An 18,604-nucleotide genomic window follows, 5' to 3' on the forward strand; every position below is an offset into this window, starting at 1 on the left:
GGTGCCAACAGAACTCTGCCACCTCTTGCAATCAGACCTGCAGCCTCACAACAGGGCAAGGAGAGTGCTGCCAGTGTCTGAAGGTGACCATGGCCCTGAATTTCTTTGCGTCAGGATCCTTCAAGGCTGGAGCCGGTGACATCTGTAACATCTCCCAGTTCGCGTCCACTGGTGCATGAGAGAGGTGAGTGATGCTCTTTATGCCAGGAATGGGGAATTCATTGTCTTCTCTCTGACCAGAAAGAAACAAGTGGAGTGCATGTGGCTTTGGCAGGATAGCGGGCTTCCCCATAGTGCAGGACGCCATCGACTGCACCCACATGGTTTTGCGCATCTAAATGCTGAGATGTACCACAACTGCAAAGGTCGCCACCCGATGAATGTGCAGTTGATATGCGACCATGCTCAGCACATCATGATGGTGAATGTCTGGTTTCCTGGCAGCAGTCATGATGCTTTTATTCTGCACCAGTCTGCTGTTCCTTCAGTCTTTGAGCCACCGCGACAAACCAGATGGTGGTTACTGGGCAGCAAGGGCTATCTGCTGACCAGCTGGCTCATGACTCCACTACGCAACCCTCGCACACGTCGGCAGCATGCATGCATTGAGAGCCATACTGCCACACGGAATCTGATAGAGCAGACCATCGGTATCCTTGAACAATGCTTCCGCTGCCTGGACCGCTCTAGAGGAGCCCTGCAGTACTCACCAGAGCGTGTCTCAAGATTCGTGGTCTGCTGCATGCTACACAACCTCACCATCATGAGGACACAGCCCTTGCCACGAGGCATACGACAACCAGCGGAGGAAGAGGAGGAAGCAGAGGAGGAGGAATCGGAAGAGGAGGAACTGGAAGGGAGGAGGCAACCCAGACAGCCCCTTTCTGCCCAGGCTGTCCGTGACCGACTCATCCGACTGCAGTACCAGTGAACGCAACCCTAATTTCCCGTTCAACAATAGTCCCATACCTTACCTTCCCTCTGTTAACCATCACAGCATCCTCTTGGCAACAATGCTGAAATAAAAGAAACATTCCAAACCAACTTTATACATCAATCCATCCAATATTACATAACAAAGTCAATGAATCACCCTTGCGCATTCCCTTAGTGTCTGTCTTCCGTCTGCCTGTTCCTGTCCTAGTGCTCCTACTAAGTGCTACCCCAGTGACTGCAGCATGGAAAAAAAGAAGAAAGAATATAGCGCCTTTCATGGCCACTGGGCGTTCCAAAGCGCTTTACAGCCAATGAAGTACTTCTTTTGAAGTGTAGTCACTGTTGTAATGTGCTGATGGAAGGCTGCTGACTTTCAGTGGGGGGAGACTGCAGATGGCCTTACAGGATGACCTTGAGCAGCTCTGGGCCTAGAAAGCCTGGCTTTAGACTGCACCACCTTGGCATGAGCGGCAGCAGTCTGGGCTGGCTGTCTGACAGGCAACAGCAAGGGCACTGGCGGAGTGGCAGTGGTGGGAGGACAAATGCTGTCATCCTGAGAGGGGACAGCAGGATCGCCCTCCATGGAGCCACTACCACACCCCGGGGCAGCGCCACAGCAATCCTAGTAATCTGTTGGAGGACAGATTGCTGGACTGATGTGACACTCTGCAAGCCCCTTTCCCCACTGGTAAACACAGCCATGATGGCTGCAGTCTGAGCCTGCATGACATCAGCCTGAGCTTCCACTGCAGCACCCAGATAGTGGGTGGCTTCTGCTTGTGCTGCAATGGAAGTTGAGACATCAGCCATCAGAAGCTGCATCATGGTCGGGTCCACAAATGCACTAATGAAGTTACCCATCACTTCCATACTGGAAATCATGGGCTCCAAGCTCTGCGTAAAACCCTGTGCAGAGTTGGTGCCGGACTCCTCCGTGCTCCTTGACATTGCACTCAGGCTTTCTGGCAGGCCTGCCAATGCACCAAGAATTTCATTGTGCATACCCATCAGCATTTCTCTGTAGGTTGCCACATCGAAGTCCTCATCTGAGTCCTGCATCAAAACTCATGTGCGACCTCGCCCTTCAGGGAGCTGGCACCTGTGCTACCCTTGTCCCCTGCCCTGGCTGCAGGCCACTCATGCCTGGTGTCTCACCACATGAAAATCCCGTGTCTAACCTATCCTCTAAAGTACGCAGAGTGTCAGTATCTGAACTGGCGACTGCGAGTGTGAAATTGAGTAATGGTGCCGTGTCTTCCTCATCAGTGTCTTGGTGCTCTTGAATTTCTTGCTGCTCCACCAGTGCCTGGCCAGGTGGCAGTTCTTGGCTATCTGAAAGGAGAAAGGCACAAGGGTGAGGTTGTGGTGAGGAGAGAGGGGGAAAGCAAGAGGTGAATGCTTGCGCCATGTGCAGCTTGTAAATCAGAAGAGATTGTGGGATGAGGGGGAAGTAGGATGTGAGAAGGAGGATTAAATATGAGGATACCATCTTTTTGTTTTGTTCGTTCATGGGATGTGGGCATTGCTGGCAAGGCCAGCATTTATTGCCCATCCCTAATTGCCCTCGAGAAGGTGGTGGTGAGCTGCTTTCTTGAACCGCTGCAGTCCGTGTGGTGAAGGTACTCCCACAGTGCTGTTAGGGAAGGAGTTCCAGGATTTTGACCCAGCGACAATGAAGGAACGGCGATATATTTCCAAGTCAGGATGGTGTGTAACATTGAGGGGAACTTGGAGATGGTGATCTTGTATTGTTTTAGACCTGCCGCTGATCACGGGCTCAGCGATGGCCCTCCCAATAATGGCCAGCACCGTCTCCTCCAACTGGACTTGATTATGCAGGCGCACCTGTCCCCCACCGGTTAGGTCCTGCTGTCTCCGGTTGTGAGCCATCTTATTCTCCAAGAGAAAGGGAAGTGTGTCAGTGAGTGGGGTGCAATGTGCTTGGATGATATGCCTGTCATGGTTGAATAGCTGACTGTGTGTGAGATGTGGGTGTGACGCTTACAGCAGTGGTAAGTGTGAGGGTGAGATGAAGCTATGAATGTGAGGTATGAGTTGTGTTTGGTAGAGATTGTTGGTCGGTATGTGATGAGGGTGTGGCGCATTGAGCAGTGTGTGAGGCTAGTGGTGCAGATGGTGGCATATGGCATTTGAAGATGAATACACTGACCTTGACCACTCGTGTGAGGTCATTAAAATTCTTCCTGCACTGCATCCAGGTCCTCAGGGCTACACTGCTAACATTCACCTCGACGGCTGTCTGCTCGCAATGCCTTTTGTGCATTTGCGTGGAGGGTCTCCTGGCCCCCTGTGAAAAAGGACCTCTCTCTTCATGTTCACCTCCTGCATCAAGGCTGCATCAGAGAATCTTGAAGCACGCTCTCTCTCCTGTTGTGACATCAGTAGTCCTTTTTGTTGCTCTGACTCTGCTCCCCAGCCAGTTGAATCACCTGCTGCAGGCAGAATGATCATCCCTTTTAAGAGGTGCAGACTGCCTTTAAGAAGTGCAGGTTAGCTTTAATCGGTGCTATCCTCGTATGAACTTGGGGCCCCTGCTCAGCGTTCAGCCACCCAGCACTACGTTCAGCGCTGGGCTGAACGCCACAATCATGTTAATCAACAGGCAGCATGAAGTTAGTGTGCTGCTTACATTACTGTGAACGGGCACAGGTTGATCCCACATTGCAATCTCCATACCCATTTTTGGAGGCAAACAAATTTCTAGCTGAAATAGTTAAGTGCCTCATGAAAATAATGGGAACACTGTAAAGTTTGGGTTGGGAAGCAGTTAACAGCCTGTGATAATTCAATACCTCAGGTTATCTTGGTGGAACAGTGGGACTTTTTATTGTCTCAGCAGTAATGCAAGATGACATGGTTGTAAAATGTCTCATGGAACCTGAGGCATGTTTTGAGATTATCCCTACAACAAATCTGATCAAAATTGATTGAGATTAACTGGAAACATTGTGACCTAAAAGGAAATTTAAGAGAAAGTCTAGTTGCCCTGTGTATGACTTCTGTTGAACAGCAGTGACCTAGTTTGTGCAGTGCATTGAATAAACATTGTCCTTTCATCTGAAGGTGCTGCTTAGGCAAAAGAATAAATGTATCTTTTGCTTGTTACAAATTCTAAGTAAAACCTCTGTTCAGTTCCCAGTCCATGGGGTTTAAAAGGAAAGCAACCCTAAATGAAGCACTGTGTACAGAATGTGGGCATGACGAGGCCTACTGATGTTCAGTCGGAGGCAGATTATCGAGCCAGTGTGATGCCACTCTCTGAGCCATACTTTCCCAGGCATGCCAGTATAAATGTAGAACTTGCATTTATTGCACTGTTCCTCTCCTTGCTGAGCACACAACCACACACACAGGAAAACATGGAGACCTTTTTATTATAACTAAGAATCAATAAATCTGGTATATTCCAGGAAATGTCTTCAGTCCTGATTATTTGTTCCCATATAGGTGCTTCAAGAAGACCTGGAGCAAGAACAAGTACGAGTCAACTCTCTGACACATATGGTGGTGGTAGTTGATGAGAGCAATGGAGAAAATGCTACTGCTGCTCTGGAGGAGGAGCTCCAGGTGAGAACTGCAGATATCGCCTAACTAAATAATGATGCTTCAGGAGCTCAAACAGGACATTATCAAAGCTGTAATTAGTCTTTTCTTGTCCATGGGTCCTTTACCTGGGGAGAAAACATGGATTGAAATGTGATTTATAATGAAGATATTTGAATGTTTTTAGTTGAGATAGAGAATGCTGTCAAGCACAGAGCCAGTAACTGGGAAACAAAACCAATTGCACTTGTATAGAACCTTTTTAATGCTGCAAAACATCTCAAGTCCCTTCCCAGGGAGAAGAGACACTGAGCAGGTGTTAGAAGAATTGGGGGAGATGGTCTTTGGCCTGAAAAGGTAAATTTGAAGTGGCTTTTGAAGCTTAGGAGAGATATATGAAAGTGGAGGGGTTTCAGATGAGAATAGCAATGGTCGCGATGATAGAGTGGAGGAGGAGGGCCATTTAGAACAGATTCAGAAGAGCAGAGGGTGCTCAGTTAGTGTGGAGTAGCGCTATCAAGGGATTTGTAAATAAAGTGGCAGATTTAACAATGTGCTGGTGGACTGGAAGCCAGTGAAGGTCAGTGAGGATAGTCATGATGGGTGAACAAGACTTAGTGCAAGATGGAATGTTGGCAGGAAGATTAGTGCCATAAGGATACAAAGTGAAAAGTCCAGTGATTGATCCTCAAAATATGAATATTTTTGTGACTGATCATGAATGCAGTCGTATTGTTCTTGTCATAGGCAATGTTCTACAGATCTGTCCTACTGTGGTATTGTCAGTTGAAGGAAAATGCTGTATCATCAGTTTACCCATTGGTGGAGTGTCAGGGAGTTGTGTACAGTTTGGCACCTGTATGATTCATACTTGTTGGAACAAGGCTTGTGTTGCTGCCATTGTATGTTGTGCATTCGAGTACAGCGACCTTGGCTCAGGTATTTGAATATGGTTGGTTTGACGACCTGCTTGTTTTACTGGATAGACATAAGACTCATGAAAAAGTAAGGAGAGCTGCAGCTACACAAGGTCCTCTGCCCAAATCTATCACCTTTAAAGTTCTGGCCTAATCCATAGTACATTAGTGATCTTCCCCATATTATGCAATTTGTTCTCACACTTGGGGTAAACCATTTGTCACTGACTTGGACATCTCTAAAGCCTTTGATATGATTTGGTAGCGTGCATTTCTAATCAAGTTACCATCATATGGATTCCCAGCCAAATTTATGTCATAGTTACCTAGTTTTCTCTCAAATCATTCTTCCTCGGACTCAAATTCCATTAACTCAGAGAGGGTCTCCTATGTTATGGCTCTTTTATCTTATTTTCTGAATAAAAGATTATTTTAAAAAGATGTTGCAATTTCACAACTAAAATCTCCATCAAGCGTTCTGAACTGTGTGCAATGAGAAACTCTGCATTTTAATAACTATTAGAATATAAATGATGGCCCTTCCTGCAGTGCATTCTGTATGTTGTCATTATATATGATGTGGAGATGCCGGTATTGGACTGGGCTGGACAATTGTGAGAAGTCACACAACACCAGGTTATAGTCCAACAGCTTTATTTGAAATCACAAGCTTTCGGAGCGCTGCTCCTTCATCAGGTGAAGTGAAGAGATGCGTATAGGCACAGCATATATAGTCAGAGAACACTGCCAGATGATTACAGGTAATCTTTCTAACTGCCCTTTATCGCACCTCGGCAGAGAGATAATCACAGCAATCAAAGGTGTGGATGGTGTCCAAACAGGTCAGTGAGGTGGGGTCACAAGGGGTCAAATGTTGCAGATGCTGGGGTCTGTATGAAAAATTGTCATTATATATAATTGACTTCTTTATTATAGCCGTAGTTTCGCTTGTTGACAGACTTTGGTTAACGGTAGAGCAAGTGCTGGCCACAGTACGTCATCAACACGGAACGCATTGTAGCAGAAAGATACAATGCAATGTCATTATCTGGATTACTACATGGTATTACTTAGAGTACACACGAGCCTCCTCCCACTCTACTTCATCTAACCCTATTAGCATAACATCCAGAAGGCAGCACATTTTTCAGGATATGTTAGTGGATTTGAATTGTTAAGGAATTACTGACATTTATCATTTTGATTCTCCTTTGACATTGCTGCTATTGTGTGTTCTGCATTAGTGTCCAGGGACCTGGCCTTGGTTCAGATATTTGGATATGGTTGGTTTGACTAGAAACCAGCTTATTAAACCAATTAACATTGGATTAGTTTAAATTTCTCGCCAGGATTTGTACTCTTTCCTTTTCAGTATCAATGCTACCAGTTGGGAAAAAATCGCAGACATGTTTTCTGCAGCTACCTTGTTACTTACATTAAATCTGGAGACTTTGCCTATCTGCGGGATAACAAAATGATCTGTTAGTCCATATTCCCGACAAAGTGAGATATATGTGCTTGGTGTCAGCAGAGGATTATCATGACAAGGAACACTGACCAGCTATGAAGCATATCCCTGGCTGGGAAATGTACAATGTGATACGGTTGAGTAAAGTCTTGTTGTTTTGCTAAAGTAAAATAGCATATTGAACCTCTGCCCTCAGTGAAACAACTTCCATGTCTAAAGCCATATTTATAGAATAACTGAGTAAACTTTACAAAAGTAAATACTTATTTAAAAATCTCAGTGTAAATCCGACTGTAACAAAACTCCTGGGGTTGTACTGCAATGAAATATTTGTGGTATGCACAAGAATATAAATGTAAGAGACTAATTGGCTCACAAAGAGCTCCTAATTCACATTTGGTACTGGCATCACATATTCATCATTTCTAATGGCCAGGAACAAAAATGTTGACCTAAAATAGATTTTTAAATGGTTAAGCTTGCACTCTCTAGTCATAGCTGTAGAAAATGATTGAGGAGGTTTCACTTTGGACAGTTACCTCTTTAATCAGACCTCTGGTCCTTGTTCCATTGTGGGAAACTACTCAATAGTATATGATTGCCAAGCCTCATTAAACATTCACCATAAAGAAGGGAATGATCTCAATACTTAAAAAGAGGGAGGATGCTACTTTCCTTAAGTTCCTTTAGCTCATCAGCTTTATTATGTTGAGATAATTGCTGAGGTGTCGAAGTGAACCATGGCAGCAGTTTGCCTTTGAAGACTTGAGTTTGAATCGATTTCAGATTTTACAGAGCTGGGGAGGAGACCGAATATGCCACCTTTATATTAAACACTCTCCAGTTAAAGTTTATGGCCTAGAAATTCAGTTGTTAGCGCTAGCGCCTTAGGAGGAGGAGAAGTGGGGCGCTAAGCAGCTAGCGCCCGGGCGCGGCGCAATCTGCGCCTCTCGCGAACTTCACTCAAGATTTAGCGGCGGCGCAAAACCGCAGCGCCCGCTCAGCTGCGCGCGCAGATCGTGACGTCATTTCATGGTGCAACGCCCTTGGTGCGCCCCGAACCGGAACTTCAGTGGCGCCGCCCTTCTTTGCGCCTGGCGCCCCCAGCGACTGGTAGGGCGGAACGGTTCCCAGTCGTTGTGGGGCGCGGGGGGCGCTATTTAAAGGGGACTCCTCCTACATTATAAGTGGCAGCCATTTTGTGCCAATCCTGTGTGAGAGATGGATATTTGGAGAGAGACAAAGGCAGAGAGCTTTCTACATTGACTCAGTGCTCGCACAGGCACTTCTTGCTTCAGGCCAGAGCTTTGCACTTGGACTTAACTTTCAGTGCCATAGCCTTGAGTCGCCACATATAATGGGGGCTGCAATGGGTGGAAACGTTGGCTTTCTGCATTGCATTCAAAGGGCTCAGAAACGCCATGAGAGAGTGCCAGTCATGACCAGACGGAGAAGGGCCAATAGGCGTCGGCACAGGAGGCCTTACCCACCCAGGGTAGACCGCCAGCAGTTCTCATATCTGAACATGTCTGAGGAGCAGTGTGTTTGGAGGCTGCGATTCAGAAGGAAGGTGGTCACTGAGATCTGCCACCTGCTTCGCAGAGATCTGCAGCCACAGCTGAGGAGCAGGACGTCTCTGTCGGCGGCAGTGAAGGTGACGGTGGCTCTCAACTTCTATGCCACCGGCTCCTTCCAATCCGCTACTGGGGACATTGCCAACATCTCCCAGTTCGCGGTACATTGCTGCATCCGCCAGGTGACCAATGCCCTTTTCAGAAGGAGACGTCAGTACATCTCCTTCCCCATGACCCTGGACAAGCAGCAAGAGCATGCAATGGGATTTGGAAGAATAGCGGGCTTCCCCACGGTTCAGGGCGTAGAACTGATGAACCAGCAATGGTCAGGCCTTGCTTCAGGGCTGCAGTGTGCAGGGCATGGCAGCCAAACAAGTTGACCCTCCCCCTTTAAGAGCTGACCGGCGCCAGCGTGTCTGCCTTCATTCAGAAACTCGCCGCACCTGCGCTGCGCCTGCCCTCGGTGTTAGCGCCTCGGCTCACCGGCTTAGCGCCTTATGATAGTTGTGCATCGCCTGCTTTAGCGCAGCAGCAACCTCTTGGGGCGATGCAACTCAATTTCGGCAAAGGGGGCGCGAAATTTAGCGAACGCCCAGCTGTAGCACTCCAAACGTGGCGATACTGAATTTCTAGGCCTACATCTCTGTTGCATGAAAATGTAGACCAGGGGAGTATGATCAAATCCATCAAAGGCTGCTTCCCAGAAATTGTATTTCCAAGCTTGCTGAAAAGTGCTTGTATTCCTGTCACATTCTGCCAAGCTGATTGAGGAGCATTTAGTGGCACCAAGGCAACATTGTTTTTCATTAAACTTTCCCCAGTTCAGTCAACTAATTCCCACAGAGGACAAAAAGGATTTCGTGAAGGAGGAAGTAGTAGTGGGCAGATTTTTTCCCTGTTGACTTTAAATGCATACCTGCCAATTGGCAATGCTATAAGTTGACAGTGTCATATGTCAGATTGTCAGCTTTTCACTTGGGGAAAAAAAACAGCTTTTTTTTCACTTTAGAAAATTAGAAATTCTCAATATACAATTCACATTTCACAATTCAAATCGCTTTATTGGCATGATAAGTTACACATATAAACAATCAGATCAGTTTGAAGGTGGAACGGGAGCCCATTAGAACTAATCAGACATTGTTTTCTCCAACTGCTAGTTGCACATCAACTTGAAGCAGAAAGTTTTAAGATGAGCTCATAGTTTCTGAAGAAATTATGCGTAACAAATAAGCTACTAAAATGTAGCTTTTGAAAACTTTAAATTTTCCTCAAATAAATTTTACATAGAAACATGGAAGATAGGAGCAGGAGTAGGCCATTCGGCCCCTCGAGCCTGCTCCGCCATTCAATGAGATCATGGCTGATCATCCAAACACAGTACCCTGTCCCTGCCTTCTCCCCATATCCCTTGATCCCTTTAGCATTAAGAAATGTACCTAACTCCTTCTTGAATATATTTAATGAATTGGCCTCAACTGCCTTCTGTGGGAGAGAATTCCACAGGTTCACCACTCTCTGGGTGAAGAAATCCCTCCTCATCCTTGTTCCTGCACTCGAATCCTCTCGCTACGAAGGCCAACATACCATTTGCCTTCTTAACCGCCTGGTGCACCTGCATGCTTACCTTCAGCGACTGGTGCACAAGGACATCCAGGTCTCATTGCACTTACCCTTCTCCCAATCTATTGCTGTTCAGATAATAATCTGCCTTCCTGTTTTTGCCACCAAAGTGGATAACCTTGCATTTATCCACATTATACTGCATCTGCCATACATCTGCCCAATCACCCAACCTGTCCAAATCATACTAGAGTTTCTCGGCAACCTCCTCACAGCACACACGCCCACCCAGTTTTGTGTTGTCTGCAAACTTGGAGATATTACATCTAGTTCCCTCGTCTATGTAGTGTATGTACCCGTCTACCTTTAAGAGAACTATTGTATGTAACCGTCCACCTTTAAGAGAACTACTTTAGGTGTTGCACTACTTTGTTGGCTTCTGTATACTGTAATACCGACGGTGACCACACCGGTATATAAGTGCTGTGTCAGGATTTATTGGGCAGATTCGCCCTGACCTTCGAATAGTAAAGTCCTGTTTTAAGTTACTCTGGTAGTCTGTGTATTAATTAACTAACAACCCACAGACTTTACAGTGGCGACGAGTCCGATCGTACCCTGCGGCAACAATACTTCCGAAGCAGTTAACGAGCGTCGAGAAGAGGCAACCGCCCTCGTCATTCTGCTGGGAGAAAACTCGAGTCTGCAGAGCTGGAAAGGAGGAAGAATTCAGAGACAAAGACTTCCATCAGCAACAGGCACTGACTGTTCCTTCTGCCACGGTGAGGAGTGAGCCGATCAGCATGAGAAGCAAGCCGGCCACGGTGACTGTGAGTAAGGGAAAGTAAAAAGAATAACCGGAGGATAAGGGCGGTGCACTCGACCATGGTCGAGGGGGAAAGGAGCCGGACAGAAGTCGGGTCCAGAGGCGCTGAGACTGGGGCAGCGTGGAGCAAGGAAGCCGCGGTACAGACAGGCTGGGGGACGCAACGGCGTCGTGAGACAGCTAGACCGCGACCGGCGAAAAAGGCCGGGTAGCGACCGAAGCCACGAAGCGCTGCGACCGGGAACGTAGGCGCGGGAAGAGATAAACTCAGCCGCAGCCGGGGAGGGAAGCACCGGACTGCGAGAGGGCTGGGAGGCGCGATTGGGAGCCGAGTGAGCGGGAGAGGCAGAGCCGACCAAGGGAGACTGAGCGAGAGCCAGTCCAGCGGCTGAAACTGTTCTCCGTCAACGGGGTGTACCCAGCGCCGGTAGAGCCGAGCGAGCGGGAGAGAGACAGAGCCCGAGCAAGGGGAACTGAGCGAGAGCCAGCCCAGCGGCTGAAACTGTTCGCCGTCAACGGGGTGTACCCAGCGCCGGTTGCCCTGCCGAGAAAAGGGAAAGCACTGAAGCCGACGCGCAGGCTGTGAACCTGAAAGCCAGCGGCCGTCGCCCGTGGGGAAAGTGTACCCCTCCCGCCAGGGAAGAAACGAGGGAAGCCGCCATTAGGCGGGGAAGAAGACAGAAGCAGGAAACCGCCATTGAAGTGGGCGGGGAGAGAAGATAAGCGCGGGAAACCGCCATTTTCGCAGGAACCGCCATCTTGAAAAAAAAAGAAAATTTAAAGAAATAATCCGTGGTGTTATCAGGAAGAGAGGAAGATGCCTAAGCGTGGTAACATCAACGATTTTAATTCCGAGGTAGAAGACTGGGCCACGTATGTGGAACGCATTGAGATCTATGGTGAGGCCAATAAAATAGAAGAAGATGACAAAGCTATAACCTTGCTAAACTCGATGGGCGCGAAGACATATGGGCTCTTGAAGCATCTACTAGCACCAGCTAAACCGGCGGATCAGACTTTCGATGATTACAGGGATAGGGTGGGATATGTGTCGGTGCAGGCTTGATGGGCCGAAATGGCCTCTATCTGCACTGTAGATTCTGTGATTCTGTGATATTGTTGCTGTCCTGAAGGATCATTTTAACCCCGCACCACTGATGTTAGTGGAACGATCCAAATTTTACGCGAGAACGCAACGGAAAGACGAAAGCAACGCAGAATACTTGGTCGAACTGCGTAGACTAGCGAAATACTGCCAGTTTGGAGGGAATCTGACAGAGGCATTGCGAGACAAGTTCGTGTGCGGATTGGCAAAGGAAGGAACGCAAAAGCGACTACTCGAAGAGAACGACCTTACACTTGACAGGGCTGTCCTTATTGCAGCATCGCACGAAGCCGCAGTGAAGGGAACTGCGGAAATGCAGCTAAAGACAGCGGCACTCAGTGTGGATCAAATTACCTCGACAACAACAAAATGTTATCGTTGTGGGAAGACAACACACGACCAGAACCAATGCTGGTTTAAAAACCAGGAATGTAGGAAATGTGGCAAGCTCGGTCACATAGCTAAGGTATGCCGGTCAGGAAAGAAGACCAACAATAATGAGTCACCACAAAAGAGGTACAGAAAGGTACATGAGGTGACTAGGAAGAGTCCGGAAGAACAGAATTCGGACTCGCACTCCAACTGCAAGGAACTGGATAGTCTGAGAATTCACAATGTGAGTAATGAAGCTGACCGACAAGCTATCTGGATCACACTACAGATTGCAAAAGTCCAAGTGAAAATGGAAGTGGACACCGGATCGGCGTTGACGGTCATGAATAAGCATGATTATAAAAAGTTATTCAAGCATATTCCCCTACGGGATACGGAACTAGTATTGCAGACATACACGGGGCACAAAGTATACCCCATCGGAAAGATAGAAGTCAAGGTGAGATACAAGGACAAAGATCACCAAAGGATGCACCTGTATGTGTTGCCTGAGGGAGGTCCACCACTTCTGGGATGGGAGTGGATCAGGAAAATAAAGATAGACTGGCATTCACTAAACACCATGACGGTAGATTCCGGAAAGGAAGATGTCAAACCTGAACGGTTGTCCAGAATATTGGACGAAGCTAAAGAGGTATTCCAGCAAGGACTGGGAACACTGCGAGGAATTAAAGCAAAGGTTAAGATTGCAGAACATGCAAGCCCAAAATTTTTCAAAGCCAGATCGGTACCTTACGCGATACGACCTGCTGTGGAGGCAGAACTGGAAGAACTTGAACGATCAGGGGTACTGTCAAAAGTGGACTGGAGTGAGTGGGCCACGCCCATTGTTCCCGTCATGAAGTCTTCACCAAGTAACAAGCCAGGGGGACCGGGGAAGGTCCGCATCTGCGGAGACTTCAAGATCACAGTGAATCCGGTGCTTCACACGGTACAATACCCGCTTCCGCGGATTGAAGACATCTTTGCTTCGTTGGCTGGAGGGAAACACTTCACCAAGATAGACCTGGCACAGGCATACTTACAAATGGAAGTCGAGGAAGAGTCGCGTCAGTACCTCACCATCAACACACACAGAGGCTTGTATCGTTATAATAGACTGGTTTTTGGGGTAGCTTCGGCTCCAGCAATTTGGCAGAGGGCCATGGAGCAGGTATTACAAGGAATTCCAAGCACGCAGTGTTACTTAGACGATATCCTGATTACGGGAGAAGACGAGGAAGAACACCTCACAAATTTGAAACTGGTGCTCACTAGGTTGAAGGAATATGGCCTTCGAGTTAATCGCAAGAAATGTGAGTTCTTCCAAAAACGGATCTCGTACTGCGGTCATGTCATTGACCGAGAGGGGCTGCACAAGTCACCTGACTAGATAGAAGCTGTCGTGAAGGCCCCCGCTCCGGAAAACGTATCACAGTTAAGATCATTCTTGGGGTTGATTAATTATTATCACAAGTTTCTGCCGAATCTATCCACGGTGCTGCATCCGCTGAACGCTCTGTTGCGGAAAGAAGTACCATGGAAGTGGAGTGAGGAATGTAAAAAGGCCTTTCGCAGAAGCAAGGCGTTGATTACCTCTGAAGAAGTGTTGGCTCATTTCAACCCAACGTTACCTCTTCGTCTAGCTTGTGATGCTTCCCCCTATGGAATTGGAGCAGTACTTTCACACAAGTTACCAAATGGCTCGGAAAGGCCAGTGGCATTCACGTCCCGATCATTGACCTCCGCGGAGCGAAATTATGCTCAAATAGATAGGGAGGCCCTCAGCCTTGTGTGGGGCGTAAAGAAATTCAATCATTACCTGCAGGGCAAGAAGTTCACATTACTGACAGACCACCAGCCGTTGGTGTCCATATTCAACCCTAACAAGGCCGTTTCCACCATGACAGCGCAAAGGTTACAGAGGTGGTCCGTGTTACTTGGGGCACACCAATATGACATCGAATACAAAAGGTCCAAACAGCATGGAAATGCTGATGGGTTATCGCGTTTGCCATTGCCGATAGTTGAAGAAGCGACTACAGTGGACCCGGTAGAGATGTTCCACTCATCCATAGTGGAATGTCTACCAGTAACAAATTCGATGATCAAAAACGAAACAAGAAATGACCCGACTCTCTCACGAGTCTATGATTTAACGGTGGAGGGATGGCCAGCACAGGGCGAACCAACGCTGCCAGCATTTTCGCAGAGAAAAGAACAGCTGTCAGTGTGTCGAGGAACCCTGATGTGTGGATCTAGAGTGGTGATTCCACCCAAACTTCAACAGAAGGTGTTAAAGGAGCTGCACGAGGGACATCTGGGTGGAGTGAAAATGAAGAACCTAGCAAGAGCGTTTGTGTGGTGGCCAGGCATTGATGGGGACATCGAAGAAATCACTAAGAGCTGTCTAGGATGCCAGAAGGTCCAAAACGCGCCACCACAGGCTCCTCTGCATCCATGGGAGTGGCCCTCATCTCCTTGGCAAAGGGTGCACATCGACTTTGCTGGTCCATTTATGGACTCAATGTTTCTAATAGCGGTGGATGCACACTCCAAGTGGCCGGAGGTAATAAAGATGTCCACCACCACCACGGAAAAAACCATCACAGTGTTAAGGACCATGTTTGCTAGGAATGGGCTGCCGGAACAGATCTGTTCTGATAATGGACCGCAATTTGTGTCCGAAGAATTCAAGAAATTCTTAAAGAGCAATGGGGTTAAGCACTACACGTCAGCCCCATACCATCCCGCCTCCAATGGATTGGCTGAAAGGTTTGTCCAGACCTTCAAGAAGGCTATAAAGGCCATGGGTAATGAAGCCATTAACTTACAACATAAGGTGGATAGCTTCTTGTTGGCGTACAGGAATGCAACACATGCGGTCACAAATCAAACTCCCGCCATGATGTTTTTTAATAGACGACTAAGATGCCGGCTGGACTTGCTTAAGCCAAACGTCAGAAGGGACGTAGAGAACCGGCAATTCCAGGGCATGAATGAAAGGCCAACTAGATCTTTTCAGATAGGTCAACAAGTTTTGGCCCGGGACTACCGTACCGAGAAATGGCAGCCTGGAACTATTGGAAAAAGGCTAGGGCCGTTGATGTATACAGTGGACATTGGGGACAGTATAATAAGGCGCCATGTTGACCAGATCATAGGGTCAGCCACAAATGGCCAATCTACTCCACCACCTTACACGGTTAATGTTGAGACAGAGATACCCAGAACACCTACCTCCGATCTGGTAATACTGGAATCAGATGAACCTGACACTGTCCTTCAAGCCGAATCGACCTTGCCAGAAGCACCTGCTACCCCGCCGGGAGTTACGACACCACCGAGGCGTTATCCGGACAGAGTCCGGAAACCTCCAGAGAGACTGAATCTGTGAACTGTCTTGCATAAAGTTGTATATATGTTATAATGTATGTTTAATGGGGAATCAGTATGTTGTAAGCTAAAAAGGGAGGATTGTAGTGTATGTACCCGTCTACCTTTAAGAGAACTACTTTAGGTGTTGCACTACTTTGTTGGCTTCTGTATACTGTAATACCGACGGTGACCACACCGGTATATAAGTGCTGTGTCAGGATTTATTGGGCAGATTCGCCCTGACCTTCAAATAGTAAAGTCCTGTTTTAAGTTACTCTGGTAGTCTGTGTATTAATTAACTAACAACCCACAGACTTTACAGTCTAGATCATTAATATATATTGTGAATAGCTGGGGTCCTAGCACCGATCCCTGCGGTACCCCACTAGTCACTGCCTGCCAGTCGGAAAAAGAGCTGTTTATTCCAACTCTTTGCTTCCTGTCTGCCAGCCAGTTCTCTATCCAAGTCGGTACCTTGCCCCCAATCCCATGTGCTTCAACTTTACACGCTAATCTCTTATGCGGGACCTTATCGAAAGCCTTCTGAAAGTCCAAATACACCACATCCACTGGTTCTCCCTTATCTATTCTACCAGATACATCCTCAAAAAATTCCAGTAGATTAGTCAAGTACGATTTACCTTTTGTAAATCCATGTTGACTTTGTCCGATCCTGCCACTGTTTTCCAAGTGCTCTGCTATTACATTTTTTACAATGGACTCTAGCATTTTCCCCACTACCGATGTCAGGCTTACCTGTCTATAATTCCCCGTTTTCTCTCTACCACCTTTTTTGAATAGTGGGGTAAAATTAGCTTCCCTCCAATCCATGGGAACTGTTCCAGAGTCTATCGAATTTTGGAAGATGACCAGCAATGCATCTACTATTTCTAGGGCCACTTCCTTAAGTACCCTCGGATGTAGATTATCAGGCCCTGGGGATTTATCGGCCTTCAATCCCATCAACTTCCTTAGCACCATTTCCCTACATATACTGATTTCATTCAGTTCCTCCCTCATTAGACCCTATTTTCCCAGACATCTCTGGGAGGCTATTTGTGTCCTCCTTTGTGAAGATAGAACCAAAGTATGTATTTAATTGGTCTGCCATTTCTTTGTTCCCCATTATAAATTCCCCTGATTCTTACTGCAAGGGACCTACTCTTGACTTCACCAATCTTTTTCTCTTCACATATCTATAGAAGCTTTTACAGTCAGTTTTTATGTTCCCTGCAAGCTTACTCTCATACTCTATTTTCCCTCTCTTAATTAATCCCTTTGTCCTCCTTTGCTGAATCCTAAACTGCTCCCAATCCTCAGGTTTGCTGCTTTTTCTGGCCAAATTATATGTCCTCTCCTTGGATCTTATGCTATCCCTAATTTCCCTTGTTAGCCACGGTTGAGTCACCTTTTTTGTTTTATTTTTATGCCAAACAGAGATGAACAAATTCTGTCGTTCATCCTTGCGATCTTTAAATGTTTGCCATTGCCTATCCACCATCAACCCTTTAAGTAACATTCCCCAATCCATACTACCCAACTCGCGCCTCATACCATCGTAGTTTCCTTCATTTAAATTCAGGACCCTAGTCTCTGAATCAACTACTTCACTCTCCATCTTAATGAAGAATTCCATCATATTATGATCGTTCCGTCACAAGGGGCCTTGCACAACAAGATTGCTAATTAATCCTTTCTCATTACATAATACCCAGTATAAGATGGCCTGATCTCTGGTTGGTTCCTCGACATATTGGTCCAGGAAACCATCACGTAAACACCCCAGGAATTCCTTCTCCACAGTATTGTTACTAATTTGTTTAGCCCAATCTATATGTAGATTAAAGTCGCCCATAACTGCTGTGCCATTATTGCACGCGTCTCTAATTTCCCATTTAATGCCATCCCCAACCTCGGCATTACTGTTTGGGGGTCTGTATACAACATCCACTAACGTTTTCTGCCCCTTGGTATTTCTCAGCTCTACCCATACAGATTCCACATCATCAGAGCTAATATCCTTCCTTACTATTGTGTTAATCTCCTCTTTAACCAGCAATGCTACCCCACCTCCTTTTCCTTTTTGCCTGTCTTTCCTGAATATTGAATACCCCTGGATGTTGAGTTCCCAGCCTTGGTCACCTTGGAGCCATGTTTCTGTAATCCCAATCATATCATATCCATTTACATCTATTTGCGCAGCGAATTCATCCACCTTATTACGAATGTTCCTCGCATTAACACACAAAGCCTTCAGGCTTGTTTTTTTAACACTCTTAGACCTTTTAGAACTATTATTTACAGTGGCCATGAATGATTTTAAACCCTTGACCTCTCTGCCTGCCACTTTTGCTTTTCTCCTTCCTGTCTTTTGCTTCTATCCTTGTTTCCCATTCCTCTTTCTCCCTGCACAGGTTCCAACCCCCTGCCATTTTAGTTTAAACCCTCCCCAACAGCACTAGCAAACACTCCCCCTAGGACATCGGTCCCGGTCCTGCCCAGGTGCAAACCATCCAGTTTGTACTGGTCCCACCTCCCCCAGAACTGGTTCCAATGTCCCAGGAACTTGAATCCCTCCCCCTTGCACCATTCCTCTAGCCACGTACTCATCTGAAATATCCTTCTATTTCTACTCTGACTAGCACGTGGCACTGGTAGCAATCCTGAGATTACTACCTTTGAGGTCCTATTTTTTAATTTACCTCCTAACACCCTATATTCAGCTTTTAGGACCTCATCCCGGTTTTTACCTATATCGTTGGTACCTATATGCACCTCGACAACTGCCTGCTCACCCTCCCCCTCCAGAATGCTCTGCAGCCGCTCCGAGACATCCTTCACCCTTGCACCAGGGAGGCAACATACCATCCTGGAGTCTCGTTTGCGGCCGCAGAAACGCCT

The 18,604-nt window shown here is 46.9% G+C and overlaps 1 protein-coding gene across 8 annotated transcripts in view; it reads left to right on the plus strand.

The window, feature by feature from the left end:
• dmd (dystrophin) overlaps positions 1 to 18,604 on the plus strand; it is a 2,562,635-nt gene that overhangs the window by 900,396 nt on the left and 1,643,635 nt on the right. For all 8 annotated transcript variants that reach the window (XM_086007360.1, XM_086007362.1, XM_086007361.1 and 5 more), the window contains one exon: positions 4,405 to 4,524. In XM_086007360.1, coding sequence (XP_085863486.1) covers positions 4,405 to 4,524 — 120 coding nt within the window. The remainder of the gene's footprint in view (positions 1 to 4,404; positions 4,525 to 18,604) is intronic.

This window comes from Somniosus microcephalus, chromosome 14 (genome assembly GCF_052327205.1).
Source record: "Somniosus microcephalus isolate GS21.2 chromosome 14, FLI_Smic_1.0, whole genome shotgun sequence".
In the NCBI taxonomy this organism is placed as follows: Eukaryota; Metazoa; Chordata; class Chondrichthyes; order Squaliformes; family Somniosidae; genus Somniosus; species Somniosus microcephalus.